The following is a 25,632-nucleotide window of genomic DNA, read 5'->3' on the forward strand; positions in this document are numbered from 1 at the left end:
AGCAAGAAACAATACAATACGTAAATATGCAAACTACAATATATACAACTATACTTCCACCGCCGTTACATCTTTCGTTTCCCGGAAACTGTAAGTATATTAAATAATACTATTATTTCTATGCCTAAAGCTGTACACTGTTTGATTATTTATATTATAATTGCAATGACTATGCCGTACCCTATATGGCGTATTATATTACATGGTAATATAGCTATGACTATGCATTGTGAGTGTGCAAAGTGCAACGTGGGCATGAGTGTGCACTGTGCATGTACATGTACTGTGCATGTACATGTACAATATATTATGTTATCCTTTTCCTTTTTATTGTCATCTATAGTGGTTATTGGCATAAAAACACATAATTTGATTAAGAAATTATTGTATCTTTATTTAAATATTTGCTTTGATTTAAGAAAAAAAACTAAATTTGTAACTTGTGTTACTTGACAAAGTAACTGGTTACTGATTACTGAAATCCTATTGGTAATAAGTTATATTAATGAGTTACTGCTAAAAGTAATATATTACATGTAATGTGTTACTTTTGTAACGAGTTACCCCCAACACTGCCGGCAGGTGTGACCTAGATAAGACATCGGCGATGCCGTAGGAATTCTTGAATCGTGACTATATTGAGTACAGCAGGACTGTACACAGGTGGAAAACTGACTGGAAGGGGGCTTTAAAGCAGCTATGAGCAAGATTTTCGATTGTTATTAAACAGTCTAAATTTAATATCGATGCATCACATCTTACCTCTAATAGTAGACGAGACCAACGCCGAGTAGTCTCGCTTGAACCCCGAGCCAGTGTTGTCTTGAGTTGTCAGTGTTTGCGGCAGCCACTTCGGCCATAACCACAAAATAACAAAATGACTTCCAAACAAACTGTTAGAATATAACGAGAGATGTTCGCGAGAGTAGCAAGCCCCCTGCATGGCGTTCTCCGTGTTTATGGTCTGTTGCTAGGCAGAGCGAAACGGTTGAAGGCAGGCAGCTGCCGTAAACCATTTCGTTTCACTTCCGGGTTTATCCGGCCCGCCGGTAGACAGACACAGACTCTATAATCATCAAGAGAGCAATCTCCGATTCACACGGCTTTGGTTTCAGCTACTATTATAGGTAAGATGTGATGCATCAATATTATAATTACACTGTTAACAATCGAAAATCTTGCTCATAGCTGCTTTAAGCTCAAACACAGCCTTCTTCGGCTGTGTCATTTCGGGTTCAACTGCTCCACAGCGGGTTCAGTTCGGTGATCAGTGGTGCGAGGGTGTACTGCAGTTTACAATTTTTAGACCATCGGCTGCGCTTCCTTGAATATCGTGGATATAAGACTCGATCCAGTTGCTGTAGCCCTTCTTTTTTATCCTGTACACATTCATCTGCCCATTTATCGATGTGCTCAAACGAAATTGGTGTTGCAGAACTCAACTTTTGCTCCATGTTCAGACAAGGATGTGGATGAGAGTCTCGTTGGCTTCCCAACCAGCAGGTGGCATCATTCCAAGATGGCCACGCTGCGAATATGGTCTATGGAGGGGGTGGAAGGAGTCCTTGGCAATGTCGGTGGTTTTAACTCAGAATTTGAATGTTTAAACAACATGGCTAAAGCTAAAGGCAATATATGAGGGAAGCGTAATGTAGAGATGAGAGCTGCTGCTGAGCAGGTTACCGTGTGTGTATTTCTCTAATCTGATATATATACCTGCTAATCTGTAGGCTGTGTGATTCAGAAGGTAGTAGTGTAGTAGTGTATTAGTGTAGTAGTGTATGGAGTTGCTTGATTTAGGGCTGGATGATAATTCAAGAGTATTGTCTATAGTCTTTCAGGGATCATATTGTGATGATGTGAAGATATTTTAATATTGTGACAAATTTCTGCTCTCTAAATTGACGATGACAAGCAAGTTTGACTTAAAAACTGGTCAAATGAGGTACGTATGCATGGTAGGGATATTATTTGAAAATGTAAGGTTTGTGATGCAGAATGGAAGTTAACAGCCAAAAGGTGAATAATGAGCCATTTGAGATCAAAATCAGGAGCAGGATTAAAGGAAGTCATCTTAAATGAATGTATTTACATACATGTATATCTATGCAAATACTAAGAGATGCACCCCTGTACACCCACAAATAAATATAAAGGTTTACATACTGATCCATGGAGCTCAGAATCATTTATAGTCCATGTGGCGTAATCAGGTTTTACATCATCAAGGTTTTGAGGTTTCTCACAAAGCGGAACCAGAGCCCTCTGGCTTCCTGACAGAATAATAATTATCTACGCCAATATAACATATTGGGGTTGGCATAAAAAAGGCGTATCCCTCCGCCTTGGGCATGGGGGCAGTGCCCACACCCCACTATAAAATCCCAGCGGGGGAGGAACCGATTCAGTTTGACAGCATGCTACACCTGCTTTTCCTGGTTTAGCTGTTCATAGTCAGCCTCACGGCTCGTGCCAAACGCCTGGGTGAGTATTATTGTAGCATTGCTATCTACGCCTAAATCCTCTTCCACAAAGAGGATTTTTCATTGAGAAATACAATAGGAAACTCAAAGCAATATTTTTTGTATCTTCAGTGGAAAATCATTTTACTTTTGGCATCAAAAGTATCGCTTTTCTCCGCAGGAGTTGATCCCTTCTTTCCCACAAATTGGATCAGTTTCCCGGGACACATTTGTTATACCGGTACTTGTATTTACATTCAACTCAAGACAGCAACATTGATTTGCGTATTGTTTCAGACCAGACATGCAGCCCCTGCAACACCTGTATGTTCAACTCAGTTCATGGAAATACTCACAACCCTCAAACAACAAAAGGATTCTCTGAGAGGAATCATTTCCATATTGTACCACCAACCCATAGCAGTTGACTAACCGCATAGTATCTTAATTAGTCCAAATCAAAGCTGACTAAAAATGGCAACCGGTTTCGGCAACCAAAAGCCGATGCCTGGTTGCCACCTTGGCAACCACTTTTAAAAGTTAGCGTCGAGCCCTGGATTAGTGGCTTGCATTGGGATGTTTTCGTTTTGGTGGAATGGTTAGCCTTGGCATCGGCGGTTGCGGGGTCGATGCTGTTCTGTTGTTCTGAGTGGCTGGGTTTTTGGTGAAGTTCCCTGTTGATGTTAGAGGGTTTGGGACTGTGTGTTATTTATTGGGCTGCGGGGTGTATGCGCCATTGAGGATTTTGTGCAATGTTACCAATTTTGGAATAGTAATTTAGTTACATGTGTGCAACATTACTGAGAGAGGGGACATGCATATCAATGCGTGGGATGATATAACCTGGACCGGGCATTGGCTGAGGTAGTCGTCATTATTGAAATGAGTGTAAGACATCACTTATACTACGTAACTTAATGTAACAATTGTAACATTGTTACAACAATGCTTCTTGTATGTGCGCCTGCAGAACTGTGTGTCAGACAGAGTGGTCAGCAATACGGGAGCACCACAGGGGACGGTCTTCTCTCCCTTCTTCTTCACCATCTACACCACGGACTTCACCTACCAGACAGAGTCTTGCCACCTTCAGAAGTTCTCTGACGACTCTGCGATAGTGGGATGTATCAAAGATGGCGATGACGATGAGTATCGGGATGTGGTGGCCAACTTTGTCACATGGTGTGAGCAGAACCACCTGCAGCTCAACGTGTCAAAGACAAAGTGGTGGTGGACCTGAGGAGGGTCAAGGCTCCGGTGACCCCTGTTTCAATCCACGGGGTCAGTGTTGACATAGTGGAGGATTACAAGTACCTTGGAGTGTACATTGACAATAAACTAGACTGGGCTAAGAACTCTGATGCACTCTACAAGAAGGGGCAAAGCCGTCTCTACTTTCTGAGACGGCTGAGGTCCTTCAACGTCTGCCGGACCATGCTGAGGATGTTCTATATGAGTCGGTAGTGGCTAGTGCCTTCCTTTATGCTATTGTGTGCTGGGGCAGCAGGCTGAAGGCAGCGGATGCCAACAGACTCAACAAATTGATCCGTAAGGCCAGGGACATTGTGGGGCTGGATCTGGACTCTCTGACTGCGGTGTCAGAGAAGAGAACGTTATCCAGGCTACGCTCCATCATGAGCAATGACTCGCACCCACTCCACGGCGTGCTAGTCAAACACAGGATACATTCAGTGAGAGACTGATTCCACCTAGATGCAACACGGAGAGGCACCGGAAATCATTCCTGCCTGTGGCCATTGGTCTATTTAATGCCTCTCTTAAAAGAGCACCTCGGAGACGCTCAGTCTCCCTGAGACTGAGCCAGCCGATAGGCTAACTGGAAAAAGTGCCTGGCTGAGCCACGTGTAACGTATAGGGCAAGCCGAATAATATAAGTTCAGTGTGCAATAAAGACAATTGGCACGTAAGGTATACTTACTCTACGTATTTGCTTACTTAGACGTACTCCACTATTTTGCTCCTATCGCATTTAATACTGTTTAGTCCATGCTATGTTGTGTTCTTTCTTCTTATTCACATTACTACTGTGTATTTTATTTTATGCTATGTGTGTTATGTGAACGAGCAACTGTAACTTGTCTCAATTTCCCCCCGGGGATCATTAAAGTCTTTCTGATTCTGATTCTGATTCTGATTCTTGCATAATTTCAGCAATGCAGTGAATTGAGCTTTTCAACCGAACCAAAAGTCACAAATTTGCGGTAAAATTGTGGGAACTGGCTAAATGTTTGCCTGGAGGAAGTGATCAAACAGTCATGTGACCTTGGAAGATGTTGGCCTGGTGAATTCACAGCATCCAGATCAAGTCCCAGAGACCTCCTGCCTTCAGCTGGAGAGGAGACAGAGAAGACACACGCTGCTTAGAGTGTCAAAGTCTTACCATCACGAGATTGCCCATGTGGCCTAAGGCAGTGAATTCCCTCTTTTTAATTTATGCTAATAGAATTTGTGACGGCCTAAAGCATTCTAAATATCATATGTATGCTGACGATACGGTTTTATATGCCTCCGCTCCTTCTCTAGAGACTGCAGTTAATTACCTCCAAGCCAATTTCTCCATCCTCCAGCATGCCTTAATTGACTCTAAACTTCTTCTAAATGTGAGCAAAACCAAAGCCATGCTGTTCGCACATGGTAACACTGTGCCCTCCTCGCCTCCTCTATGTACACTTGATGGTGCACCCATTGAGTTCATTGAGTCTTATAAATACTTAGGCTTCTGGTTTGATAATCACCTTAACTTTAAATTGCATATTTCCACTTTGTCTAAGAAGCTTAAATTTACTCTCAGTTTCTTGTATAGGCTTAAAGCCTGTTTCTCCTTGTCTGCCCGTAAACGCCTGGTGGAAAGCCTTTTTATGTCTCAGCTAGACTATGATGATATTGTTTACAGTCTTTCTAGCCCTACTTCCTTGTCTAAACTGGACCCCCTCTACCATGTCGCTCTGAGATATATCACAAACTCAGGTTACAGGACTCATCATTGCACCTTGTACGACCTGGTTGGATGGTCCTCCCTTGCCCTGCGCAGAATGCGACATTGGTACATGTTCATATACAAGGCCATCCTGGGCAGACTACCCTCATACATCTGCTCTATGTTTGTAGCGATAAACAACTCCCATAACTTAAGATGAAATAGCTGGTTGAAATTCAAAGTGTCAATTATGCGAACAGAATCTGGAAAAAAGAGTCTCTCCTACTTTGGTCCCTGGTCGTGGAACGACCTGCAGTCCCGTTTAAAACTGGTCTCTTCCATTCCTCTGTCCAGTTTTAAACATGCTCTATCTGAAGTTCTTACTGCAAGCTGCTCCTGCAGTAATGTCTAGTTTTACTTTGCCCTTTTTGACCTGTAAATTTTGTTTTTAGGCCATATGTTTTTACGTTCTTCATCCTGTGTTATTTATTACCCTTGGATGTGGTATTTTATGATGTACTTGGTTGTCCTTGCTTTTTTGAAATGTTTCAGCTCTATAGCCCTGTTTTTATGTTTTCTTTGTACTGTAATTTATGTTGATTGTAACCTGGCTTGTAATTGCTGCCTTCTTGGCCAGATCACATTCGCAAAAGAGATCTTGTATCTCAAATGTCTTATCTGGTTAAATAAAGGTAAAAAAAAAAGAAAAAAAAAGTGAATTCCCCATTTGATCCGAGGGTGCGGCCTCATAACTTCACGGTGAGTGAACAAGTCAAGTCTAGTCTGACAGCAAAGCGCTCTAAACCAGAGGTCAGAAACCGTGAGGCAGACAGCACAGGTTAGGTGATATAGTTCTACTGTGTGTCCACTAGATGGAGACGTTAACCGCATCGTCTACAGTCAACTAAACAGCAGAGCAGCACACAGACACACACATGACATTTGTATGGCTTTCAGAATGAGAGAGTGATCTAAAACCTGTCTGACGTCACATTACAGCTGCATGATCAAAAAGGTTTCTTACTGAGGTGCAGGCCCGGGTTAACGCAATGTGGTGCCCTGGAGCAGTGGTTCTCAAATCGGGGTCCGGGGACCACCAGGGGTATTTGAGGGGGTTCCAGGCGGTCCCCAGCAAACGGATGAGTTGTTAAACTTCACCATTATTTAATTTACAAGAAGTGAAGACCAGTGTGTTGGGCAAGTTACTTTCAAAATGTAATATACTACATATTACTAGTTACTTTCATTTGAAAGTAATAAGTTACTTTACAATATTACTGTCTGTGTAGAGTAACTTGTTACTTATTACACTACTTTTGCATTACTTTTACTAAAACAACAGCAGCAGCAGAATGACATCGCCGCCCCGCAACCATCCCAAAAAATAATTTCAACCGCCTTGAGGTCAGTGTAAACAATACAAAATTCTAAATGTTATTCTTTTCCTTTGTTATTGTCATCTATAGTGGTTATTTGCATAAAAACACACAGTTTGATTAGGAAATGATTGTATCTTTATTATGTGCTTTGATTTAAAAAAAAATCTAACTCAATTTGTAACTTGAGTTACTTGAGAAAGTAACATAATATTACTAAAATCCTATAAGTAATAAGTTATATTACTGAGTTACTGCTAAAAGTAATATATTACATGTAATATGTTACTTTTGTAATGAGTTACCCCAACACTGGTGAAGACAGAGAAATGTAGCAGAAGTCGAAATCTTGCGGGCTCGATTCCTGCAGCTCGCCTGCTGCACGGGCAAATACCTAACAAACAGGACAAACTGCAACTTTCTTGACATGCAAAGTTATGTTTTAAATTGACAAAATTTACGTTGACACCCGGTGGCACAATTCAAACGGCATAAAAAAAAGTAACATTATTCTCCGTTCACCGCCATTCATATTTTTTCAGCGCTGGTACATGTGTGGTACATTAGTGGTAGGCTATGCGTCCAAAATTGTGGAAGGAAGGAAAAGATTGTTCCACTCCCTAAAGATACAAATTTCTGTGCTACCCAACATGCCTATGAGCATTCTGCCAGTACTTAGCAAATTATTAGAAAACATTGTGTTTTTACTGTATGTTTTTATTGTTTTTTTTTCAGACATCGGGAAAAGAAATCGAATCATTGTGTTTGAGCAAATACAAGTTTATTTTTCTGCAAATGGTATGTATGTATGTATGTTCCAACATGCTGATAGGGCTGGGCTGGTCATTCCACCTGCACCGCAATGACACAGATTAGGTAGGGGGTGCTGTAAGGAAGGGACTCTCGGTGCTGCCCACAAGGGCAGTGGCGACGAAAATTTGATGTTTTTTGGACTTTCATCCATATTTAGAAGAATATTTAATTTTTAATTAACATTAGGATTATACTGTTGTGATGTCATTATTCAGTATCTTCTCCTTTTCTCACTCACTTTCATGTAAGCACCTGCTCTCCCTTTAGTCGTTTTACACTACAACAGACAGCAACACAGGCATAAACACTGAACTTATTATTATTATTATGGAAAACCAGATTATGATGAAAATCAAACACTTTTGAAGAGAGAGTGTATGAAATAAGATTAGCACAAACTGTTTTTTAATGCATTTTGTTGGTGGTATAAACACAAGACAGCCAAATCCAACAATTTCAAAAATATATATATATACAATTTCTGCACTGCAATTTCTCGATTCATTGTGTTTCTGACTACAATAAATCTGTACTTGACCTCTCAACTCAACTCACTCATATTTTCATCATTGTAAAGCCACAGCATAGTGAAGAGGATATATAATGTGATGTGTGTAGTTCTTCATATATCTGCTAGCCTCTTCATTTTGCTCTGAGAGTGCACCAGATTGATGCATTTTACTTTAAATTTACAAAATAGAAAAAAGGAGCTTCTTGGCTATTAGGATCATGTTTTAATTTAGAAGTAATGTACAAGTGTACTGAACAAGTTTACTAACAATGTACATCTTCAAACAAAATAGCACGGGCAACAAAACGCAACACGTTTCAACCTCGCTGGTCTTCGTCAGGCGAGGTTGAAACACGTTGAAACCCCCCAGTCAGAGTACACTTTGGTCCGGTGCACCCCCTCGTTGGAAAGCCTATAATCACCGATGGTGTTGAGGAAAAGCTTTCGGCCAACCTACTTATATATGTTCATAGAGGTATTCAAGCTCAGACTCCTAAATTTCTTTATGATAACATTATAGTTCAAATATTCATACACACTTCACCAGAGGGGCAATTGGTGGACAGATTACCTTATCCCGACAAACGTCTTAACTACTGTAGATGAAGAAGGCTGTAATATCCAGAGCTATAGTGTCGTGGAACAGTCTTCCAGGTGAAATCCGTTCCATCAAAGGAAATGCGTGTTTTAAAAGGAAACTGAGATTTTACCTGCTTTCACACATACCACCCTCATTATTTTTTCATATCAGATTTATTCATATTTCCACACAAAAAATCATCACATACATACATACATAAGCGCTCGTGTATGAAATAAAATAGAAAGATATAGTAGAAAAGATATTACAATATATACGTGTATATATACACACACACACCTCTCATATATACATTCACATACATACACACCTCGACCTATCAAAGGTGAGCGTGATAAGACAAGAAAAATAATATATAAAAATAATAACAAAAAAAGTAAAATAAAAAATTACAGAACAATGTACTGTAATGTACTTGGACAAAAGCGGCTGTGGTTTAGGGAAGGCAGAGCCTGGTCAGGCAGAGTATGGTACAGTGCAGGGGCTCACTCAGTCATGGGGACAACTCACTCTCAGCCACCTCTACACCACGCGGGTTGGGTTGACTCAGTCAGTAGACATGACTTCACGCTGGAGGGAGCCAACATGTTCTAAAAACCAATGCCAGATCTGTACACATTTTTCATTTGAGCCCCGGATAGAATGCTTGATTTTTTTCCAATTTGACAACGAAGAGGGCATCCTTTATCCAATGGGTGTGTGATGGGGGGGACAGTGTTGAGAAGGCCACTAGTTCAGCAAAGTGTGAGGGCAGTAATGGCCCATTTCCACCGCTGGTATCAGCGCGGCCCCGCCCAGCTCGTCTCGCTTTTTTGTCTCATTCCACCGATCAAAAACGTGGACAGCCCGGGTTGAGTCGGGGTTGAGTCGTGCTAGTTTTGGTCCCTGCTTTGTTGAGGTTCCAGCGCTGTGGACCCGGTACCATACCGTGACGTGAAAACACTGCAGAAGACTGATTGGTCAGGCAGAATCGTGTTTACTGTCTACTGTCAATGCTGGATACCAGTTTAGTGGGGCTTACCTTCTCTTTTGTTATTTCCATCAATCTTTTGTGCTATTTCTGGTGAAATAAAATCGATCTCCTTGCTCAGCTTTAACATGGCGGTGGTTTTCAATTGTTTTGAGAGAGAAAAAGTCCGCTCCTCGGGAAGCCCTTTGTAGTTGTGTGTAACGTCAGCTCCGCTAGGCCGGAGGCGGGGGTTTAGCGAAGCCGCGTTCTTGCCTGGTGAGTTGCCGCCGGGGTAGAGGCTTCCCTTCTGCCCGTAGCGCAACTCCCGTCCCCCGCGCAGTGCATGCATGTGAGTTTGAGTATTTCATAACAAGTTTAAAAGTTCCGTGTATGGATTTAATTTTAACGTTATACGTTATAGCCTACTTTGGCTATGGGCGGAGGACAGATATGCGGTCGCTATGACGACCAGGTGTGGGCGGAGGCGAGTAAACTTGCTATGGAAACAGAGTCTATATCAAGTAGAGACGAGTAAGACCAGGTCGCGTAGAGCTGTATTGTGCTGTTATACGTGGTGGAAATGAGCCATAAGAGGTAGGGACGCCGAAGAGGCCAACCAGGGCCGAGGAGTGGATGTTAGGAGATGTTATGGCTGAGAGTGAGTCAAAAACAGATTCCCAAAATAAAGACCACCCTGATTATTATCATAATTGTTATGTTTTTTTTTTATCATATCTCTTATCATCTGCTTGTGATGTCTGTTTTACAAAAATTATCTAATTTTAACTTACAAGTTTAAGTTTGGCCCACTGGCTAACTAGATGGCTAGCGGACCATGATGCTTCATTGTTTATCTGATTCTATATATGCATTGTTCTTCTTTATTCTTATGTGATATGTTTTTGCCCTCTATTTCATTGTTTGTCTGTAAGGTATATTGTTATCTTGGACCCCAGGAAGACTAGCTGTCGTCTAGGCATCAGCTAATGGGGAGCATTTTGAATAAACAAACTCAAAATCCAAGACCCATTTAATCTGCGATCGGTTAGAAAATGACCCAGAGTAAAAAGACATTTTCGATCATTCGCAGCTTGAGAAAATCGGATATACATTGAAAGGCTCTTCCAGATGTTGGGGCCTTTCTTTTCCTATGTAGACAAAATGACCTGACCTGCCCACTCCCCCAATAACATCCAAACTGACCTGCCCTGCCCGGTCCATATTTTATAACAGTATAATATGACACTATCGCTCACAAGCACTTTAACATTATTGTCAATTTGTGTATAAAAAATATATATAAACAAAGTTAATAAAAAAAGAATGATCCAGGGTCATAGTTTGTGAGTTTACTGCAGGTGGAATACCTCACACCAGGATGATGTCACAGTGATGTCAGAGCAGCGTCGCTCCACTCACCTGTGCACTGCAAACAGCAAGCTCCACCCCTCTCCTCTCCCAGCCAGGCGCTACAGAGACTAGCTCCGCCTCTCTGCTCTCTCTTGTAAAGGCGCTCAACACATTCTCATTCTGACGACGGCGTACTATATCGTCGCGCTATCATGCACCTTGTGCGTGGGATGTTAACGAGCACGGTACCCTTGTGTGCGCAAACGTGCCACGCCCACGCCACAGGCACACCGTTAAACAGCTCTGTGCACCTGTTGGGGTCAGGGTTACCCAGGTTGGGTTTAGGCATTGGGTACGCGGTCTCCACTGGTTGGGTTTTGGCATTGGGTAGGGTTGTTAGGGTTAGGTACTGGTAGCCACTTGGTTGAGGTTAGGGTTTGGATATGGTGGGGGGCTTAGGGTTATGGTATCCTGGAGAAGGCGGGGTCTCCCACCCCCTTTACCCCCTTTAGGGGGTGGGAGACCCCCGGGAACCTTCCCCTGGAGACCCATAACCAGGGAGAGGGCTTTTCCCCTTGGAAGACCAACTCCAGCCCCACGGCTGGAGCCATGGGTACAGGGTATACCGTGCTCATTAACATCCGACACATAAGGTGTGTGACAGAGCAGCGATATAGGACGCCGTCGGAGTGAGAACAGGGCTGACCAGCCAACGACAGACAGAAACAAGCTCCGCCCCTCTGCTCTCCTACAGAGACAGAGCCTGCGTGGTGTCGGTGTCCGACTTCACAGAGGCTCGCTGCGTGCCCGCTTTAACGTCACCCAGCATGCCTCTGGGCAGGCAGCGGTGCACGTGCAGCAGATGCAGCACGTCTCTACGGAAGCGAACGCCCACGAAGGCGTAGAGGAAAGGGTTAAGGCAGGCGTGCGTGTAGGCCAGGCTCTTCAGCACGTGGCCGGCCACGTGGAAACGGTTCCTCTGCTCACACCCGAGCTCCTGGGTCACGTTGTTGGCCTGGGCGGCTTCCACCACCAGCACGCTGCTGTACGGCAGCTGGGAGAGGACAAACACCTGTGGGAATTAAAATAATTGAGTGTTTCATAAACTTTCATTCTCACGTAGAATCCTCTCTACCCTGCAGAAATGATTCTGTTGTTCTCTCTGTCCTGCATACCAAAGATGAAGTCACCTAGCAGAGCACATGACAGGACTATAGCTATAGACCATACATGGGCAACATACGGCCCGCGGGCCCGCGCCCCCGCATACGGCCCCCTGTGTGGCCCGCGATGGAATTGCAAAAAAAAAAAAAAATTACAGTGCACTTGAACGCAACATGCAATATACCCGCTGAATAAGTGTCCAAATGTTCATGTCATTCTGGGCAATACTCTTCTGTTATAGCATTTCAGTCTGGAATATGGAATATTTATGTCTAAAAGGCTAAAAGTAATCTCATGTGTAAGAAATGACTGTTCTACATTGAAGTAGAAATTTAAATAATTAACTTGTTGGTTTTGGATTTATTTAGCTTCAAGAGTGCATTTTTGTTCTTGGGTGACCCTCAACACAGGCTTTGAGAATCCCGGGCCACTTACTGATACTTATGCTTAAATTAACCCACTCATATTCTGGTTTATTTCAAGAAAAACATTTTGGCTAGTGGAAATTCTTATTGGCTGGTAACTTTAAAATCTAGCAGCCATATTGGCAGGTGGTGAAAAAAGTTAATTTCAAGCCCTGCAGGGAGAGTAGGTGGTGACATAGGAGTGAGTGAGGAAAAGGATCAAATATTGGTGGTTAAGACTGAATAATGACATCACAATTGTTAATTTAAAATGAGTTATTCCTCTAAACCTGGCTTCAAATGCCCCAAATTTTTCACGCTGGCGCCGTTCGGCCCTCAGCAAAATCTGGTAGCGAGGAATTTTTTTTGTGGCCCTCTCTATCATCAAAGTTGCCTATCCATGGGTTACGGCATGACAATATTTGTTCGGCCCCCGGCAACAATCTGGGTTTCTCATGTGGCCCCCCATGAAAAATAGTTGCCCACCCCTGCTATAGACGGTTTCAATTCGACAACATAAACATTCAAAATCGTCCCCCAGCTTACTTCCTGTTGCAGTCTCTGCTAGCACAATAACAGGACAGAAACTAGGTTCCAAACTGTTCCCTAGCAACACAATTCAGTGAAAACCGTCAATGGAGAGCCAAAGTGGAACGTCACTTCCTGCTTCAGCACTGTACCAGAGATTTTCATCCGCCATTTATTTTCCCATCAACATTTTGTAAAATGCTTATAAAAAGAGTTTTACTGGTTCAAACCAAATGGTTCAGCTAACGCTATAATCGGGAGAGACCATAGAACATTTCACTCGGACCAAAACCTAAAAAGACAACATTGAAAAAATATTTTCTTCCAACCTGAATTTTTTTTACGTATTGGCCTGAGTGAAATGTTATGCGATCTCTCCTGTTTCTAAATATATCTGTACTGTTTGGTTTGAACCAGTAAAACTCTTTTTATAAGCATTTTTCGAAAAGCAGGAAGTAGGCGGGCACTTTGCCTCTCTATATGCATTACTACGTAAGGTCATGAGTTAGAAATAGCATGCTATGTTCATGGAAGCATGTTTTGTTTTTGTTTTTATGGTCTTTTTATGGTTTTTATGGTTTTTATGGTCTATTTGTGTCTGCACTTTGTTTTCATGTTTTTATCTCGAGTCTTGTGTGATTTTATGACTGTTTTATGTTTATGCTCTGCTGCAACCCAAAGTGCCCTTCTGGGACATATAAACTTGAACTTGAAGTTGATGTACAGTGCATGCCTATGCCTATACTTACGTGTTTGCATATTTGAGTTTCCAAGGCTACGTTCACACAGCCATCCTTAGTGCTTGAATCTAATCTTTTCCCCCCTAAAGGTGCATTCACACCGAGTTTTTCGCTGGCATCGAGTTTACATACACCCAGCGAGCACAAAACGTTTTTTCAACGTTGATTTTTAGTTTAAATCTGGGTGATATTGGGTTACAACATTTGTTGTAGCTTGATATAGAGGCAATATTGATAGTGTGTGAATTGGCATTTGTCCAATTTATTGTCTAACTGAGAGTTGAAATCTGGTCTACACGAAAACTACATTTCAATGCATTTTATGTCACATGAAATATCATAAATATGGACCTGGAAAAAGCTTCCAGGACACAAATGGTTAATACTTTAGCGCAATACTATAAAATAAAGAATTGAGTTCCTGCATGCGCAAGTACTTGCTACTAGCTGTGACTGTGACTGACTAGACCAAAGCAAGTCTGCAGCACCGGTCTGCACCAAGTGCAGAACAAGGTGTTCTGGGCACGCTATGTTATTGTAACAGACTGTATAGGCTACAAGGCTCTGTGTCCCCCCTGAGTTGCCAGTGTTAAATTAAGTTATAACCTCTGAAGCCCTCCAGCCTACAGACTAGCCTACATAGACGCACACACACAGTCAACATAATTTTAGTCTCTTACATAATATAATAGTCTGATACACATGATATAAAATACACCTGTCGCATGATCGCCTGTGGTACCATGCAACTGTACCGTGTAGGAGATAGCGATAGAGTAGGCTATATATATGCCTGGCGCCCCATAACTTTTCAGTGAACGTATAGCTCAGCTGATAGAGCATGGTGGTCTGAATGCCAGAGGTCAGTGGTGTGCCTCCCGTGTGAGGCGTTGCAGTTTTACTTTAAGATCATGGTGAAATGTGGTCTAAATGTGAACGTTCAATCAACGTCTGCAAATAGTGGGTGAAAAAACTTTCACTTTTGAACCTTTCTTTTAAGTTTTTTCAACGTTGACTCTCAACGTTTTTTTAAACATCTTTTCAACTGGGCAAAGTCAATGCAAACGAGCGATTAAGCGATTAAGCGATAGGGCGAAAATTTGCTCGTCGCCCGAGATGAAATATCCCAACTCAAGCGAAATTTCGCTCCCAAAAGAGGCTTGCTGCTTAACGCTGATTGGCTGCCATAACCCAAGAGTATTTATTCATTCTTGCATCGGGGGGAAACACAGTTGTGTTGTTTGCGTTTTCATCCTGTCTAACGTTAGAGCTGTGTGCTGCTTGTTTCTCGACAGTGAAGATCTCTCTCGAAGCTTGCTGCACCCCGCCCACATCTATCAGGCCGACACAGTTGCCAATTGTGCACAAATAGTCTCTCCGTCTCTCCGAGCTCTGAGTATGAACACCTCGGCCTGAGGGCGGACTGCGCTCACGGTTTGCGGAGCGATTTAAACACAGCGACAGAGCGACTCCAAAGGGTTGACTCAAGCGACAGGGAGAAAAATAAATATCTCGGTGTGAACAAAGATGAAGTGACTCAGGTCAGTCTTTTTCATGACTGTGTGAACAGTACAAGTCACATTGAAAGTGACTTTTTTAAAGACGACCTGGGCTACTTTCCAATGTGGAAAAACATCAGATTCCAATCTGATGTTTTGGAATGTGACTTTGGTGTGAACAGACATCTGGCCCATATCAGACTTCAATGTGACTTTTCCAGAGTGACATTTGTCACTATTCTGCACTGGTGGGAGGAGGGAGGAGCAAGCGGGCAGATTGTGATTGCAAACATGGAGGACAGGTGCGAGGGAGCTAATCAGTGGAGGGACAGTGAGGTTTTAGACCTTATAAAAGTATTAGCAAGAAGTAGCAGCTATTGTTCCACAGAAAGCCATCATTAAAATGTTGGCTCTCTTTCTCCTCCTCCTCGCTATCATCTGCTTCCACTGCACAATAACTTGTAAATTAAACCGTATACAACAGATGAAACAACATCGTCAGCTACCGCCATGTTTACTGCTGTCTTCTTCTGGGTTTACGTAGAACAGCAGCGTGCTGCGTGTGACGTTATTGTTGTTCTTCTGTGCATGAGGGTCACTTCAGGGCCGCGGTCTGTTCACACCGGAGTCTGATATGGGCCACTTTTAAAAAGTCTGTGTGAACAGCCACACAAAAAATCTGACCTGATCAAAAAAATCTGATTCGAGCACTAAGGTTTGCTGTGTGAACGTGACCCAAGTGTCCGAAAACTGATGCATGTATAGAGTAAAGATCTTGACAGGAGACTCTTGAACGTTTGCTCCTTCATGACCCACAAGGCTGAAACTTGAATACCCACCATCACCACGGCCAGGATGACCCTCATGGCCTTGTGCTTGTGGAAGCTGCGTGTCTTGAGCAGCGTGAGGACGATGACGCTGTAGCAGTACGTCATGATGATGAAGGGCAGGCAGAATCCCATGGTCACCTGCAGCGCCAGCACCAGCACCTGAGTAGGAGAATCACTTTTATCGCCACAGTAGGGAATCAGATTACATACCTACAGTTTAATAATAATAATAATGAGAAGAATGAAGAAGGAAGATAGTAGTGTAGTGTTCCTTGCTCTACTGTTGTTTTGTTGTTGAATGATTTCCCTGTGCTGAATTTATGCTTGAGTCAGAGGTGTTGGCTATTGCCGGGCCTTACTGCCGCGGAGAAGGTAGCTCAGAGATTGGAAGGGTCCTCATTCTCTGCCTTTTGGACAATGGGCATCTTCAGCTGTGGACCTGGCTGTCATGGAGATGTCGGTGGCCCGTATGCATGGTGCTAAAGCAGAAAATATTACGAAATGGAATGCATTTGTTGAAGCTATGCGTGGGGACCATGGCCATCTCCATGATAGCTAGGTCTGTCTTTTCTTTGCTGAGTGATGGAGACTGTTAGGTAATTACGGCTGACTAAATGGGGGAAAATGGCTAATTAGTGGTCAAAAAGACTCAACACAGGTTCAGCACCACGGAGAGCTCCAGAGTGGAGGAGCACATGGGTGATCGAAGTTGGAATCAGCCAGGGAAGTCGACTATGAAAGCCCTCAAATGCCTCCGCTGCTGCGCGTGTCGAATCTCTCGATCTCAAATGCCTCCGACGCTGCGAAACGCTAGCTCGTTGCTACACGCTGAAAATGGCAAGTTTTGACCAAGATTTGGATTGTGCAACAAAGGCCTGCTTGGTACTTTCGGTGGGTGGTTGTAAAGGTAAACAGAGCCTTTTTCTTACAACCAATGGTTTTCTCGGCTGCTCGGATGATCAAAAAGTGCACTCCAATATATACATTATACACACAAATTAGAAGGTGCTAAATGGTATTTACAATCCAAAAGGCGCACAATGTAAGTCAAAGAGAATAATATAAAGTAAAAAGGATAGAGTATAAATATTCAGGTAAGAGAAGCAGCTATGATACGTTAATGTAACGTAATGTATGCAGACCAGCTACGCAGCTACTTTTAATTAACATACTATATGGTGGGAGAGTGGGGTAGGTTCATGTCAGTGGTGGGTTTCTGGACTTTTGCTGAGGCCTGTTGTGGTCAGGGGCTAGAGAGGGTGGTACAGTCCAGGGGCTATAGAGGGTGGTACAGTCCAGGGGCTATAGAGGGTGGTACAGTCCAGGGGCTATAGAGGGTGGTACAGTCCAGGGGCTATAGAGGGTGGTACAGTCCAGGGGCTATAGAGGGTGGTACAGTCCGTATAGAAGGTGGTACAGTCCGTAGTAGTGGGGGCTTCCAGTTGTTTATGAGGCCGATGGCAGTACGGGAAGAAGCTGTTCTTGTGGTGAGAGATTTTGCATTTGACAGATCTTGGTGCAGTAACAGGTTTTGTTCTTGACAGACCTAGGTAAGAGGCTTTGTTCTTGACAGACCTAGGTAAGAGGTTTTGTTCTTGACAGACCTAGGTAAGAGGTTTTGTTCTTGACAGACCTAGGTAAGAGGTTTTGTTCTTGACAGACCTAGGTAAGAGGTTTTGGTCTTGACAGACCTAGGTAAGAGGTATTGTTCTTGACAGACCTAGGTAAGAGGTTATGTTCTTGACAGACCTAGGTAAGAGGTTTTGTTCTTGACAGACCTAGGTAAGAGGTTTTGGTCTTGACAGACCTAGGTAAGAGGTATTGTTCTTGACAGACCTAGGTAAGAGGTTTTGTTCTTGACAGACCTAGGTAAGAGGTTTTGTTCTTGACAGACCTAGGTAAGAGGTTTTGGTCTTGACAGACCTATGTAAGAGGTTTTGTTCTTGACAGACCTAGGTAAGAGGTTTTGTTCTTGACAGACCTAGGTAAGAGGTTTTGGTCTTGACAGACCTAGGTAAGAGGTATTGTTCTTGACAGACCTAGGTAAGAGGTTTTGTTCTTGACAGACCTAGGTAAGAGGTTTTGTTCTTGACAGACCTAGGTAAGAGGTTTTGGTCTTGACAGACCTAGGTAAGAGGTATTGTTCTTGACAGACCTAGGTAAGAGGTTTTGTTCTTGACAGACCTAGGTAAGAGGTTTTGTTCTTGACAGACCTAGGTAAGAGGTTTTGGTCTTGACAGACCTAGGTAAGAGGTTTTGGTCTTGACAGACCTAGGTAAGAGGTATTGTTCTTGACAGACCTAGGTAAGAGGTTTTGTTCTTGACAGACCTAGGTAAGAGGTTTTGTTCTTGACAGACCTAGGTAAGAGGTTTTGTTCTTGACAGACCTAGGTAAGAGGTTTTGGTCTTGACAGACCTAGGTAAGAGGTATTGTTCTTGACAGACCTAGGTAAGAGGTTTTGTTCTTGACAGACCTAGGTAAGAGGTTTTGTTCTTGACAGACCTAGGTAAGAGGTTTTGTTCTTGACAGACCTAGGTAAGAGGTTTTTGTCTTGACAGACCTAGGTAAGAGGTTTATGTCTTGAGATATTTGGTAAGAGTTGTTGGTCTTCACAGATGTTGGGAAGAGGTTTTGGTCTTCTTGACAGTGCTTGGTAAGAGGTTTCGGTCTTGACAGACCTTGGTTCAGTAAGAGGTTTTGGTCTTGACAAACCCTGGTAAGAGGTTTTGGTCTTGACAGACCTTGGTAAGAGGTTTTGGTCTTGACAGACCTTGGTGCAGTAAGAGGTTTTGGTCTTGACAGACCTTGGTAAGAGGTTTTGGTCTTGACAGACCTTGGTGCAGTAAGAGGTTTTGGTCTTGACAGACCTTGGTAAGAGGTTTTGGTCTTGACAGACCTTGGTAAGAGGTTTTGGTCTTGACAGACCTTGGTGCAGTAAGAGGTTTTGGTCTTGACAGACCTTAGTGCAGTAAGAGGTTTTGGTCTTGACAGACCTTGGTGCAGTAGGAGGTTTCGGTCTTGACAGACCTTGGTTCGGTTCCCAGCGTTGTAGTATAACACCATGCGGCAGGTTTGGCGGTCGTCTTCGGTCTTAGTGGTGGCAAAGGCGAGCTCAGGCGTAGCGAGCAGCACAGCGAGCAGCCAGACTCCGCAGCACACCAGCTTGCTGCAGCGCAGACGCTCCCGCTTGCTGTTCTGGGCCTTGGTGGTCTGGACGATCGCCACGTAGCGGTCGGCGCTGATGCAGGTGAGCAGGAGTACGCTGGAGTACAGGTTCACCTGCACAAAACAACACTTATGTCAGTAACATTTTCAATAAGGTACATACAATTTAGAGTAGTTACTATGGAACGAATGAGGAACTAACTACTGTGTTCAGGTCTTGAGTAACTCCTAATCAAATTTCATAAAGTACATGTAGTTAATCAGTAGTTAATGAAGTTAGTCATATATATATATATATATATATATATATATATATATATATATATATATATATAACACTATAGTGTTTTACTTTGGAACAGGTACTTTTAATTACATCTAGGGACGGGCATTGCAAACTAGCGTTGGGCTATAAATGCTGTGGTACAGGACATCAGATGTTTTAACACTACATGTTGTAAACATCATATGTACGTGTATCTGTCCCTACACAAATAAGAAGAAAGAAAAATGAATGAATGACCGGCCTTATAAGCATGTTGGTACATAGTAGTTAAACCGTTTGCAGAAAAATTAATTTTGGTTCAAACACAATTTTTTTCAAATAATTTGCTAAGTAATTCAGTAACTACTAAGTAACTACTGGGCAGGTAATAATTAAGTAATGATTCAGTACTATAAATAAACAGAAAACCTTGTAGAGGGCGGAGGTGAGCTTGCAGAGGCTCGGGCCGAAGCTCCAGCCGTGCGACGCCTCAGACGCCCAGAAGGGGAGCGTGACGAGGAAGAGCAGGTCAGCCACCGCCAGGTTCAGAAGGTACACGTCGGTCATGGTCTTCAGGCGCTGCCGCATGCTGAGGGAGGGAGTGAGTGATGGATTGATTGATTGTATTTGAGAATTCATGTAATCACGATATGGTACTACAGTATATAGATTCTTTGGACAATGATACAATTTGCTGATATCAGAAAGCCTGCCACGATACAATTTAGATTTGATTCAATTCAGCGGTATGCAATCGATATGAGACGATATCATATGCCCATTTAACACAATCAGTTACTTACATTTATATCAGCTCACAAAAATCTACTAAAATGTGATTTGACCATTTTATTTCTGAGCTCTTCCAGACATTTAAATGAAAAACAATATATTGTTTTTCATAAAAATAAAAAAGTAGATGTGTGGTTCACTAGAAAGTGCCACATTTCTCATGTTTAAAGGGATAGTTAACTTTTTTTGTTGTTGTTGTAAGTCTAGCCCTATTTGCTACTTACCAATGATGATGTTGATTGGTAGACATCTGGTATATACGCTCCTGTCCAGCTTGTGCTTGTACATACAGGAGCGTGACCCTATTGACCTTGCATTTGTTTTTGCTCAACTTTCCAGAGCTACTATGCGGAACAGGGTGGATTGTGCTGAGAAAGAACTCTACCAATCAATACCATCATTGGTAAGTAGCAACTGGAGCTAGACTTTAAAACGTGAACTATTCAATGCTTTTTATCAGTTAACTTAAAGGCCCTTGATGACCTTTCAATCATGAACATACGTAATGTGCATCTATGTTTCATGACCTTGGATTTACAAAGCGTCTCTTAAAGATTGTGAGATAATATCGATATTTTCACTTTGCATCGATACGATATCGATACGATGCGATATTGATTTATATACCATACTTTGATCTAGTATTCCACCCTAATACACACATAAAGTGTGTTGTGACTAACCTGAGGTAGATCCAGACCACAGCCAGGTTGCCCAGCCCGCCCAACAGTGTGATGCTCCAGAACAGAGGAGGCTCGTAGCGCGCGCGGAACAGCCGCACCTCTGCCCGGTCGCACAGCAGCTTATCGTAGTAGTCATAGTCATCGTCTCCCGCCGTCGGCGTGAGGGAGTCGTCATAAGCGTAGTCCTGCCGACAGGGAGACAAGGTGCACGGTTATGATGGAAATCCCAGTTTTGTCATATTATATAGGATATAATATGACAAAACTAGTTGTGGTAGTACTGTGTTTTTGCCTGTCCGAAGCGGGCGGCTAAACTCTGGGTCGGTGGTGCATTGAAACATGCGAGGACAGATGAACGTTCAACCTGGGAACCGTAGCAAATCTGTGCACACCGTTTTCATAGTTGAACACACCCCAGCTAATAATCCCTGTAACATTAGTAGGCTAAACAATGGACTACTAACAATGGAGTACAATGGAATAAAAGTACTCTGATAGCGAGAAAAACAACAACGAACGTGCAAAGCCGCATATTTCAGGCCAATTAATGTCGCTTACTACTTTGATTGCCAAATAAATCTAGAAAAAGTAAATATAGAGGAATGTGTGAAAAAGACACAAATGAGCAGCTCAGGCAGGCTGCTGCCTGGGGGCGGGGCAACACTCTGAGCGCAAGACAAGTCTTCAAACCACTAATGACACATCGATGCATCCTGATAAGCGTCGACGTGTGGTAGTGACGTTGGTGCGTCTGCGTGCCGATGAGTCAATGCAAACCCTACCCAGTATTAGTGAGGTGTTCCTAATAAAGTACTCCCTGAATGTAGGCTATATCTTAGATGTTGTAAATTAGATATTTTTCATGTTTTCTAATCTAATCTAGTAAAATATAATGTAATCAAGGTCCTTCATTTCACTATGTCTCAAACACAATCAAAAAGGGGGGGTATCTCTGACCACTCTCACCCTGCTCACCACCTGTTCTAACTGACGCCCTCTAGGAGGTGCTACAGGTCCCTGTACGCCACATCGCCCTGTTTCAAAACGGCGTGTCCCCACTGCAATAAGGGCTCTGTCTGAACTCTCTAAGCCTGTCAGGTGTAACCTGACATTGCCAGATGGGGGCGGTATTGTTTGTTTTCACAAACCACTTTAAGCCTGTGTCAGTCTTCTATGGTAATCTGTCAATATAAAGAGCCAAAGCCACGCCCTCTTCTGACACCAAGGGATTTCCCGCCATTTGTAAAAAAAAAAAAAAAAAAAAAAACAACAACGTATAAAATAGTTTTATTTGGTCCAACCAAGCGATCAAAAATCAAAATCAAAATCAATCCCCCCCCCCCCTTTTTTCCCCTGAGTCTGAGTGTGTTACTGTATGTGTGTGTTCTATGCTCTCTCCTGATTGCATCATCAGTGCTGTTGCATCATCAGGATGATGCAAGTACCTGCGGCGTTGTGGTCATCATCAGAGAGTCCATCTGAGAGGAGAGGAGTGCCGTGCCCAGCTGCTAATCTGAGAGTTGCAAAGACAAGCGAGTTACATACCGTTTACAATCACTATTTTACAACCCACAACACAGCGTCGCTCGCCAGCTGTAAGTCTGGCTTCAAACACAGACAGGCACATCCTGTGTAGAGTAACCATGCAAAGACTGACGGCAGAGGCTCGCGGGCTCAATATTTCAGTTTTTATATTCCACACAGTAACAAATACAAAAAGATACATACATACAAAGACCTACAATTAAGACAAGACATACACACACAACCCATCTCGTGAGTTTGCAAGAAGTGGTTACTTAGGCCTATATTATTATTATTATTATTATTTTTATTATTGTATTATTATTATTATTATTATTATTATTATTATTATTATTATTACCTTTATTATTATTATTATATTTGTTGCCCCCATACTCATCACTGTTGACCTTTCGTCTTTCCCATTGCTATTGGGGTCCTGTGCCCGGTTGCCTAAACCACCTTAAGTTTCAAACTTAAGTTCGTCCCTTAGGCAATACTATATTTCCCTAAGCCGAGGGCTTCACTTATGGGCCTTACATAAAGGTTTTCTCCTTGCCTAAGTGTTTTTAGACGGAGGCTTTTATGGTAGTTACTGTCAGAATACGGCACAGAACACTTCAGTTGCCACGGTTACGCTTCACTCTTCCGACTGCTCGTGCTCAACACAACACACAAACACATGTATCGGTGGTGCGGGGATTCACAGCGAACACGTAGGCTACGCTACAGTACCGTCAGCACGGATCTGCAGAGGGTGGGAGCGAGCGAACGAACGAGCGAAGATGTTGTGTTTTCTCCCACAACCGACTGGAAAGTCCCACATGCAAAAAACCTCAAAACAGTTAACACTTGCTAGACAGCTGCCAACGCATGGTTCCTCCTGGTTTGGTGCTCGAGGTCAGGTTCAAGTTTTGAAGCTATTTTGAGGATGATCAAATTTGACTGACGGTCAAATCTATACTGGGGTTTGCTTGCCTGTCTCGAAAAATGCGTTGTGGTATCTCCTCCTCTTGAATCAGCATACATTCAGCCATGTTCAACAAATAATTTCACACAAATTCACATTTAAGTGACGGCTATGTGTCCCTTAAGATTTTCGGAGGAAAATGGCTCCTAAGGACCTTCTAGCAATACGGGAATACTTAAGTAGATAAGGGCAAACACTTAGAGATCTCAGGGTTTTCCCTTACAGTATCCTAAGGGAATGCTTAGGGGATTTTACCCAACTAATTTTTTTCCTAAGGGACACTGAGATGAGAATTTAAGGGCAACCTTAAAGACCTTTACAAACCCCTCAAGAGTATTAACCAGGGGTGTAGTACAGGCTAAATGCAAGTCAACACAGTTTCACCCACCTCTTTGAAACAATGGCAGAGAGTTTACTCACCTATTTTCACATCTGTATCAATACATGAGAGAAACAAGGTGGATAAAGTAGTCACCTTGGATAGTTTACTCTGTATACCACTGCACCCCTGCTCTTAACACATGCGATACTCTCCTGGCAAACATGGACAGACAGTAGCCTACGTTTTTCATACCACGTCAAAGTATCAGGGGTATATTATCATTATTAGTATCATGGTAATATTATAAGCCACGCAGCACACAAAGCCACTGTGAGAATGTCCCTGTTCTGTGTTGATAATTAGAGAGGAGAGACTTACTGTCTGTCTGAAGTCTGATGTGGAATCTGTGAGCTGATCTGAAGGCTGTGGTGTGGAGCGAAGTGAGCCAGACGTCCGTTAGACCACAGTGACGTCGGCAGGATGTCAACAGTCAAAGCAGAAGTTAGTTCGGGACAATTCACTTATTTCTGCTTTCACTAAGGCAGGTTATAGAACGTCACCTTAGAGTTTCAGTTAAAACACTCATAATGTGATGCGGTCTCCCTCTGCCTCTGCATCAACGTTTCTCTGAACGTCACGTTGGGATGTCGAGTAATTGTGAACGACAGGGGCTCGGCCCTGCGAGCAGCTCTCTGCTCAGGATCTGTGGACGTCATCTCAGCAACTTTATACTGAGAACGCTCGCAGCAGTTCACCGTTCACTGCATCTGAGAGACGCCGGCTGCCACACCACACCACGCCTCTGCCCCTGTTTACCTCGGTGCTCTCCACCCCAGCCAGCCTCGAAGATTTAACCATGCCCGAAACCCTGCATGAGAACTAACCCTAACCGTGACCTAACCCTAACCATGACCTAAACCTACCCATGACCAAAAACCTAACCATGACCTCGGGTCGCCGTTCCAGCACATTAGCCATTAGCCAGCTCTGACCGGGGGATCTCGTGATGTTCCCAGGCCAGCGCGGAGATACGGGGCTCTATTCTCCCCCTGGCCTTAGGCGCTAAACTGGCGTTAAACGCAAAAAAAAACACGCTTTGCGCCTGCCTACCCGTGACTCGGGAAGATAGCGTCATGTTTTTACGCCGCAAAATGCGCTTTACGCTGAAGAGGCGGTGCGCAGTGCCAGAATAGGCCAGAATGGGCGTTTCGGCCTTAAATACCAGCCTAAAGCGATCTTCCCAAAGGGCGTTAATTTTAACGCTTTTCAAAACCAGGCCTTATTCAGTGCACCGGGGATATAGCCAGTAACCTAGGCCTAGCTACTGCAAAAGGTAACTGTTGTAAATTCGATGTCTGGTTTTGTCACGAGTAGCCTACAGCTGAGGTCCCTCTCGCCATTAAGCAGACAGTGACAGAAGCATGTGTCTTTATGTGCGCCAAGGGGAAAATGACGGACTAAATTGGTGGGAAATGCGGGGCTACTGCGGGTATGCAGCGGAGATGCAGGAGAGAGAGAGCCGAAAAGGGATAAGCATACGTCCATATAACAGCATGAAAGCTAAAAAACATTTATGGCAGTAACACATACATACCGTTCCCATTATTTGAGCCGCGGCTGCATTAATTGCACACTTTTTATAATGTCCTACTAGGTCTAATACCTGTTTGTTTGTTTGTTTGTTTTGGTCTCGGGCTGAGTGTATGTGACAACGGCGGGCGAGTTGATCTCGGTCCGCGTCTCAA

At 43.2% G+C, this 25,632-nt stretch overlaps 1 protein-coding gene across 3 annotated transcripts; it reads right to left on the reverse strand.

The window, feature by feature from the left end:
* Positions 1 to 8,834: 8,834 nt before the first annotated feature.
* LOC310792112 (C-C chemokine receptor type 9-like) lies at positions 8,835 to 24,357 on the reverse strand. Of its 3 annotated transcripts, none has more exons than XM_083653830.1 (7): positions 24,266 to 24,357; positions 22,517 to 22,584; positions 21,072 to 21,256; positions 20,026 to 20,185; positions 19,194 to 19,445; positions 16,175 to 16,324; positions 8,835 to 12,054 (listed from the first exon to the last, which is right to left on the reverse strand). In XM_083653830.1, the coding sequence occupies exons 2-7, from the start codon at positions 22,547 to 22,549 to the stop codon at positions 11,749 to 11,751; spliced, it is 1,086 nt and encodes a 361-aa protein (XP_083509956.1). In that variant the 5' UTR covers positions 22,550 to 22,584; positions 24,266 to 24,357; the 3' UTR covers positions 8,835 to 11,748. The 3 variants fall into 3 exon arrangements, with proteins under 3 accessions (XP_083509956.1, XP_083509954.1, XP_083509955.1); XM_083653828.1 differs by having other exon boundaries at positions 8,835 to 12,072; XM_083653829.1 differs by lacking the exon at positions 24,266 to 24,357 and adding an exon at positions 23,986 to 24,112 and having other exon boundaries at positions 8,835 to 12,072.
* Positions 24,358 to 25,632: the final 1,275 nt, after the last annotated feature.

Source organism: Poromitra crassiceps (genome assembly GCF_964638095.1).
Source record: "Poromitra crassiceps genome assembly, chromosome: 17".
Lineage (NCBI taxonomy): Eukaryota > Metazoa > Chordata > Actinopteri > Beryciformes > Melamphaidae > Poromitra > Poromitra crassiceps.

Coding starts and splice junctions, on each gene's coding strand:
- LOC310792112 (XM_083653828.1), bottom strand. CDS start 22,549: ATGGACTCTCTGATGATGACCACAACGCCGCAG. Junction 20,186..21,071: donor GTGGTCTGGATCTACCTCAG/GTTAGTCACAAC, acceptor TCCCTCCCTCAG/CATGCGGCAGCGCCTGAAGA. Junction 12,073..16,174: donor TCATCCTGGCCGTGGTGATG/GTGGGTATTCAA, acceptor TAATTCCCACAG/GTGTTTGTCCTCTCCCAGCT.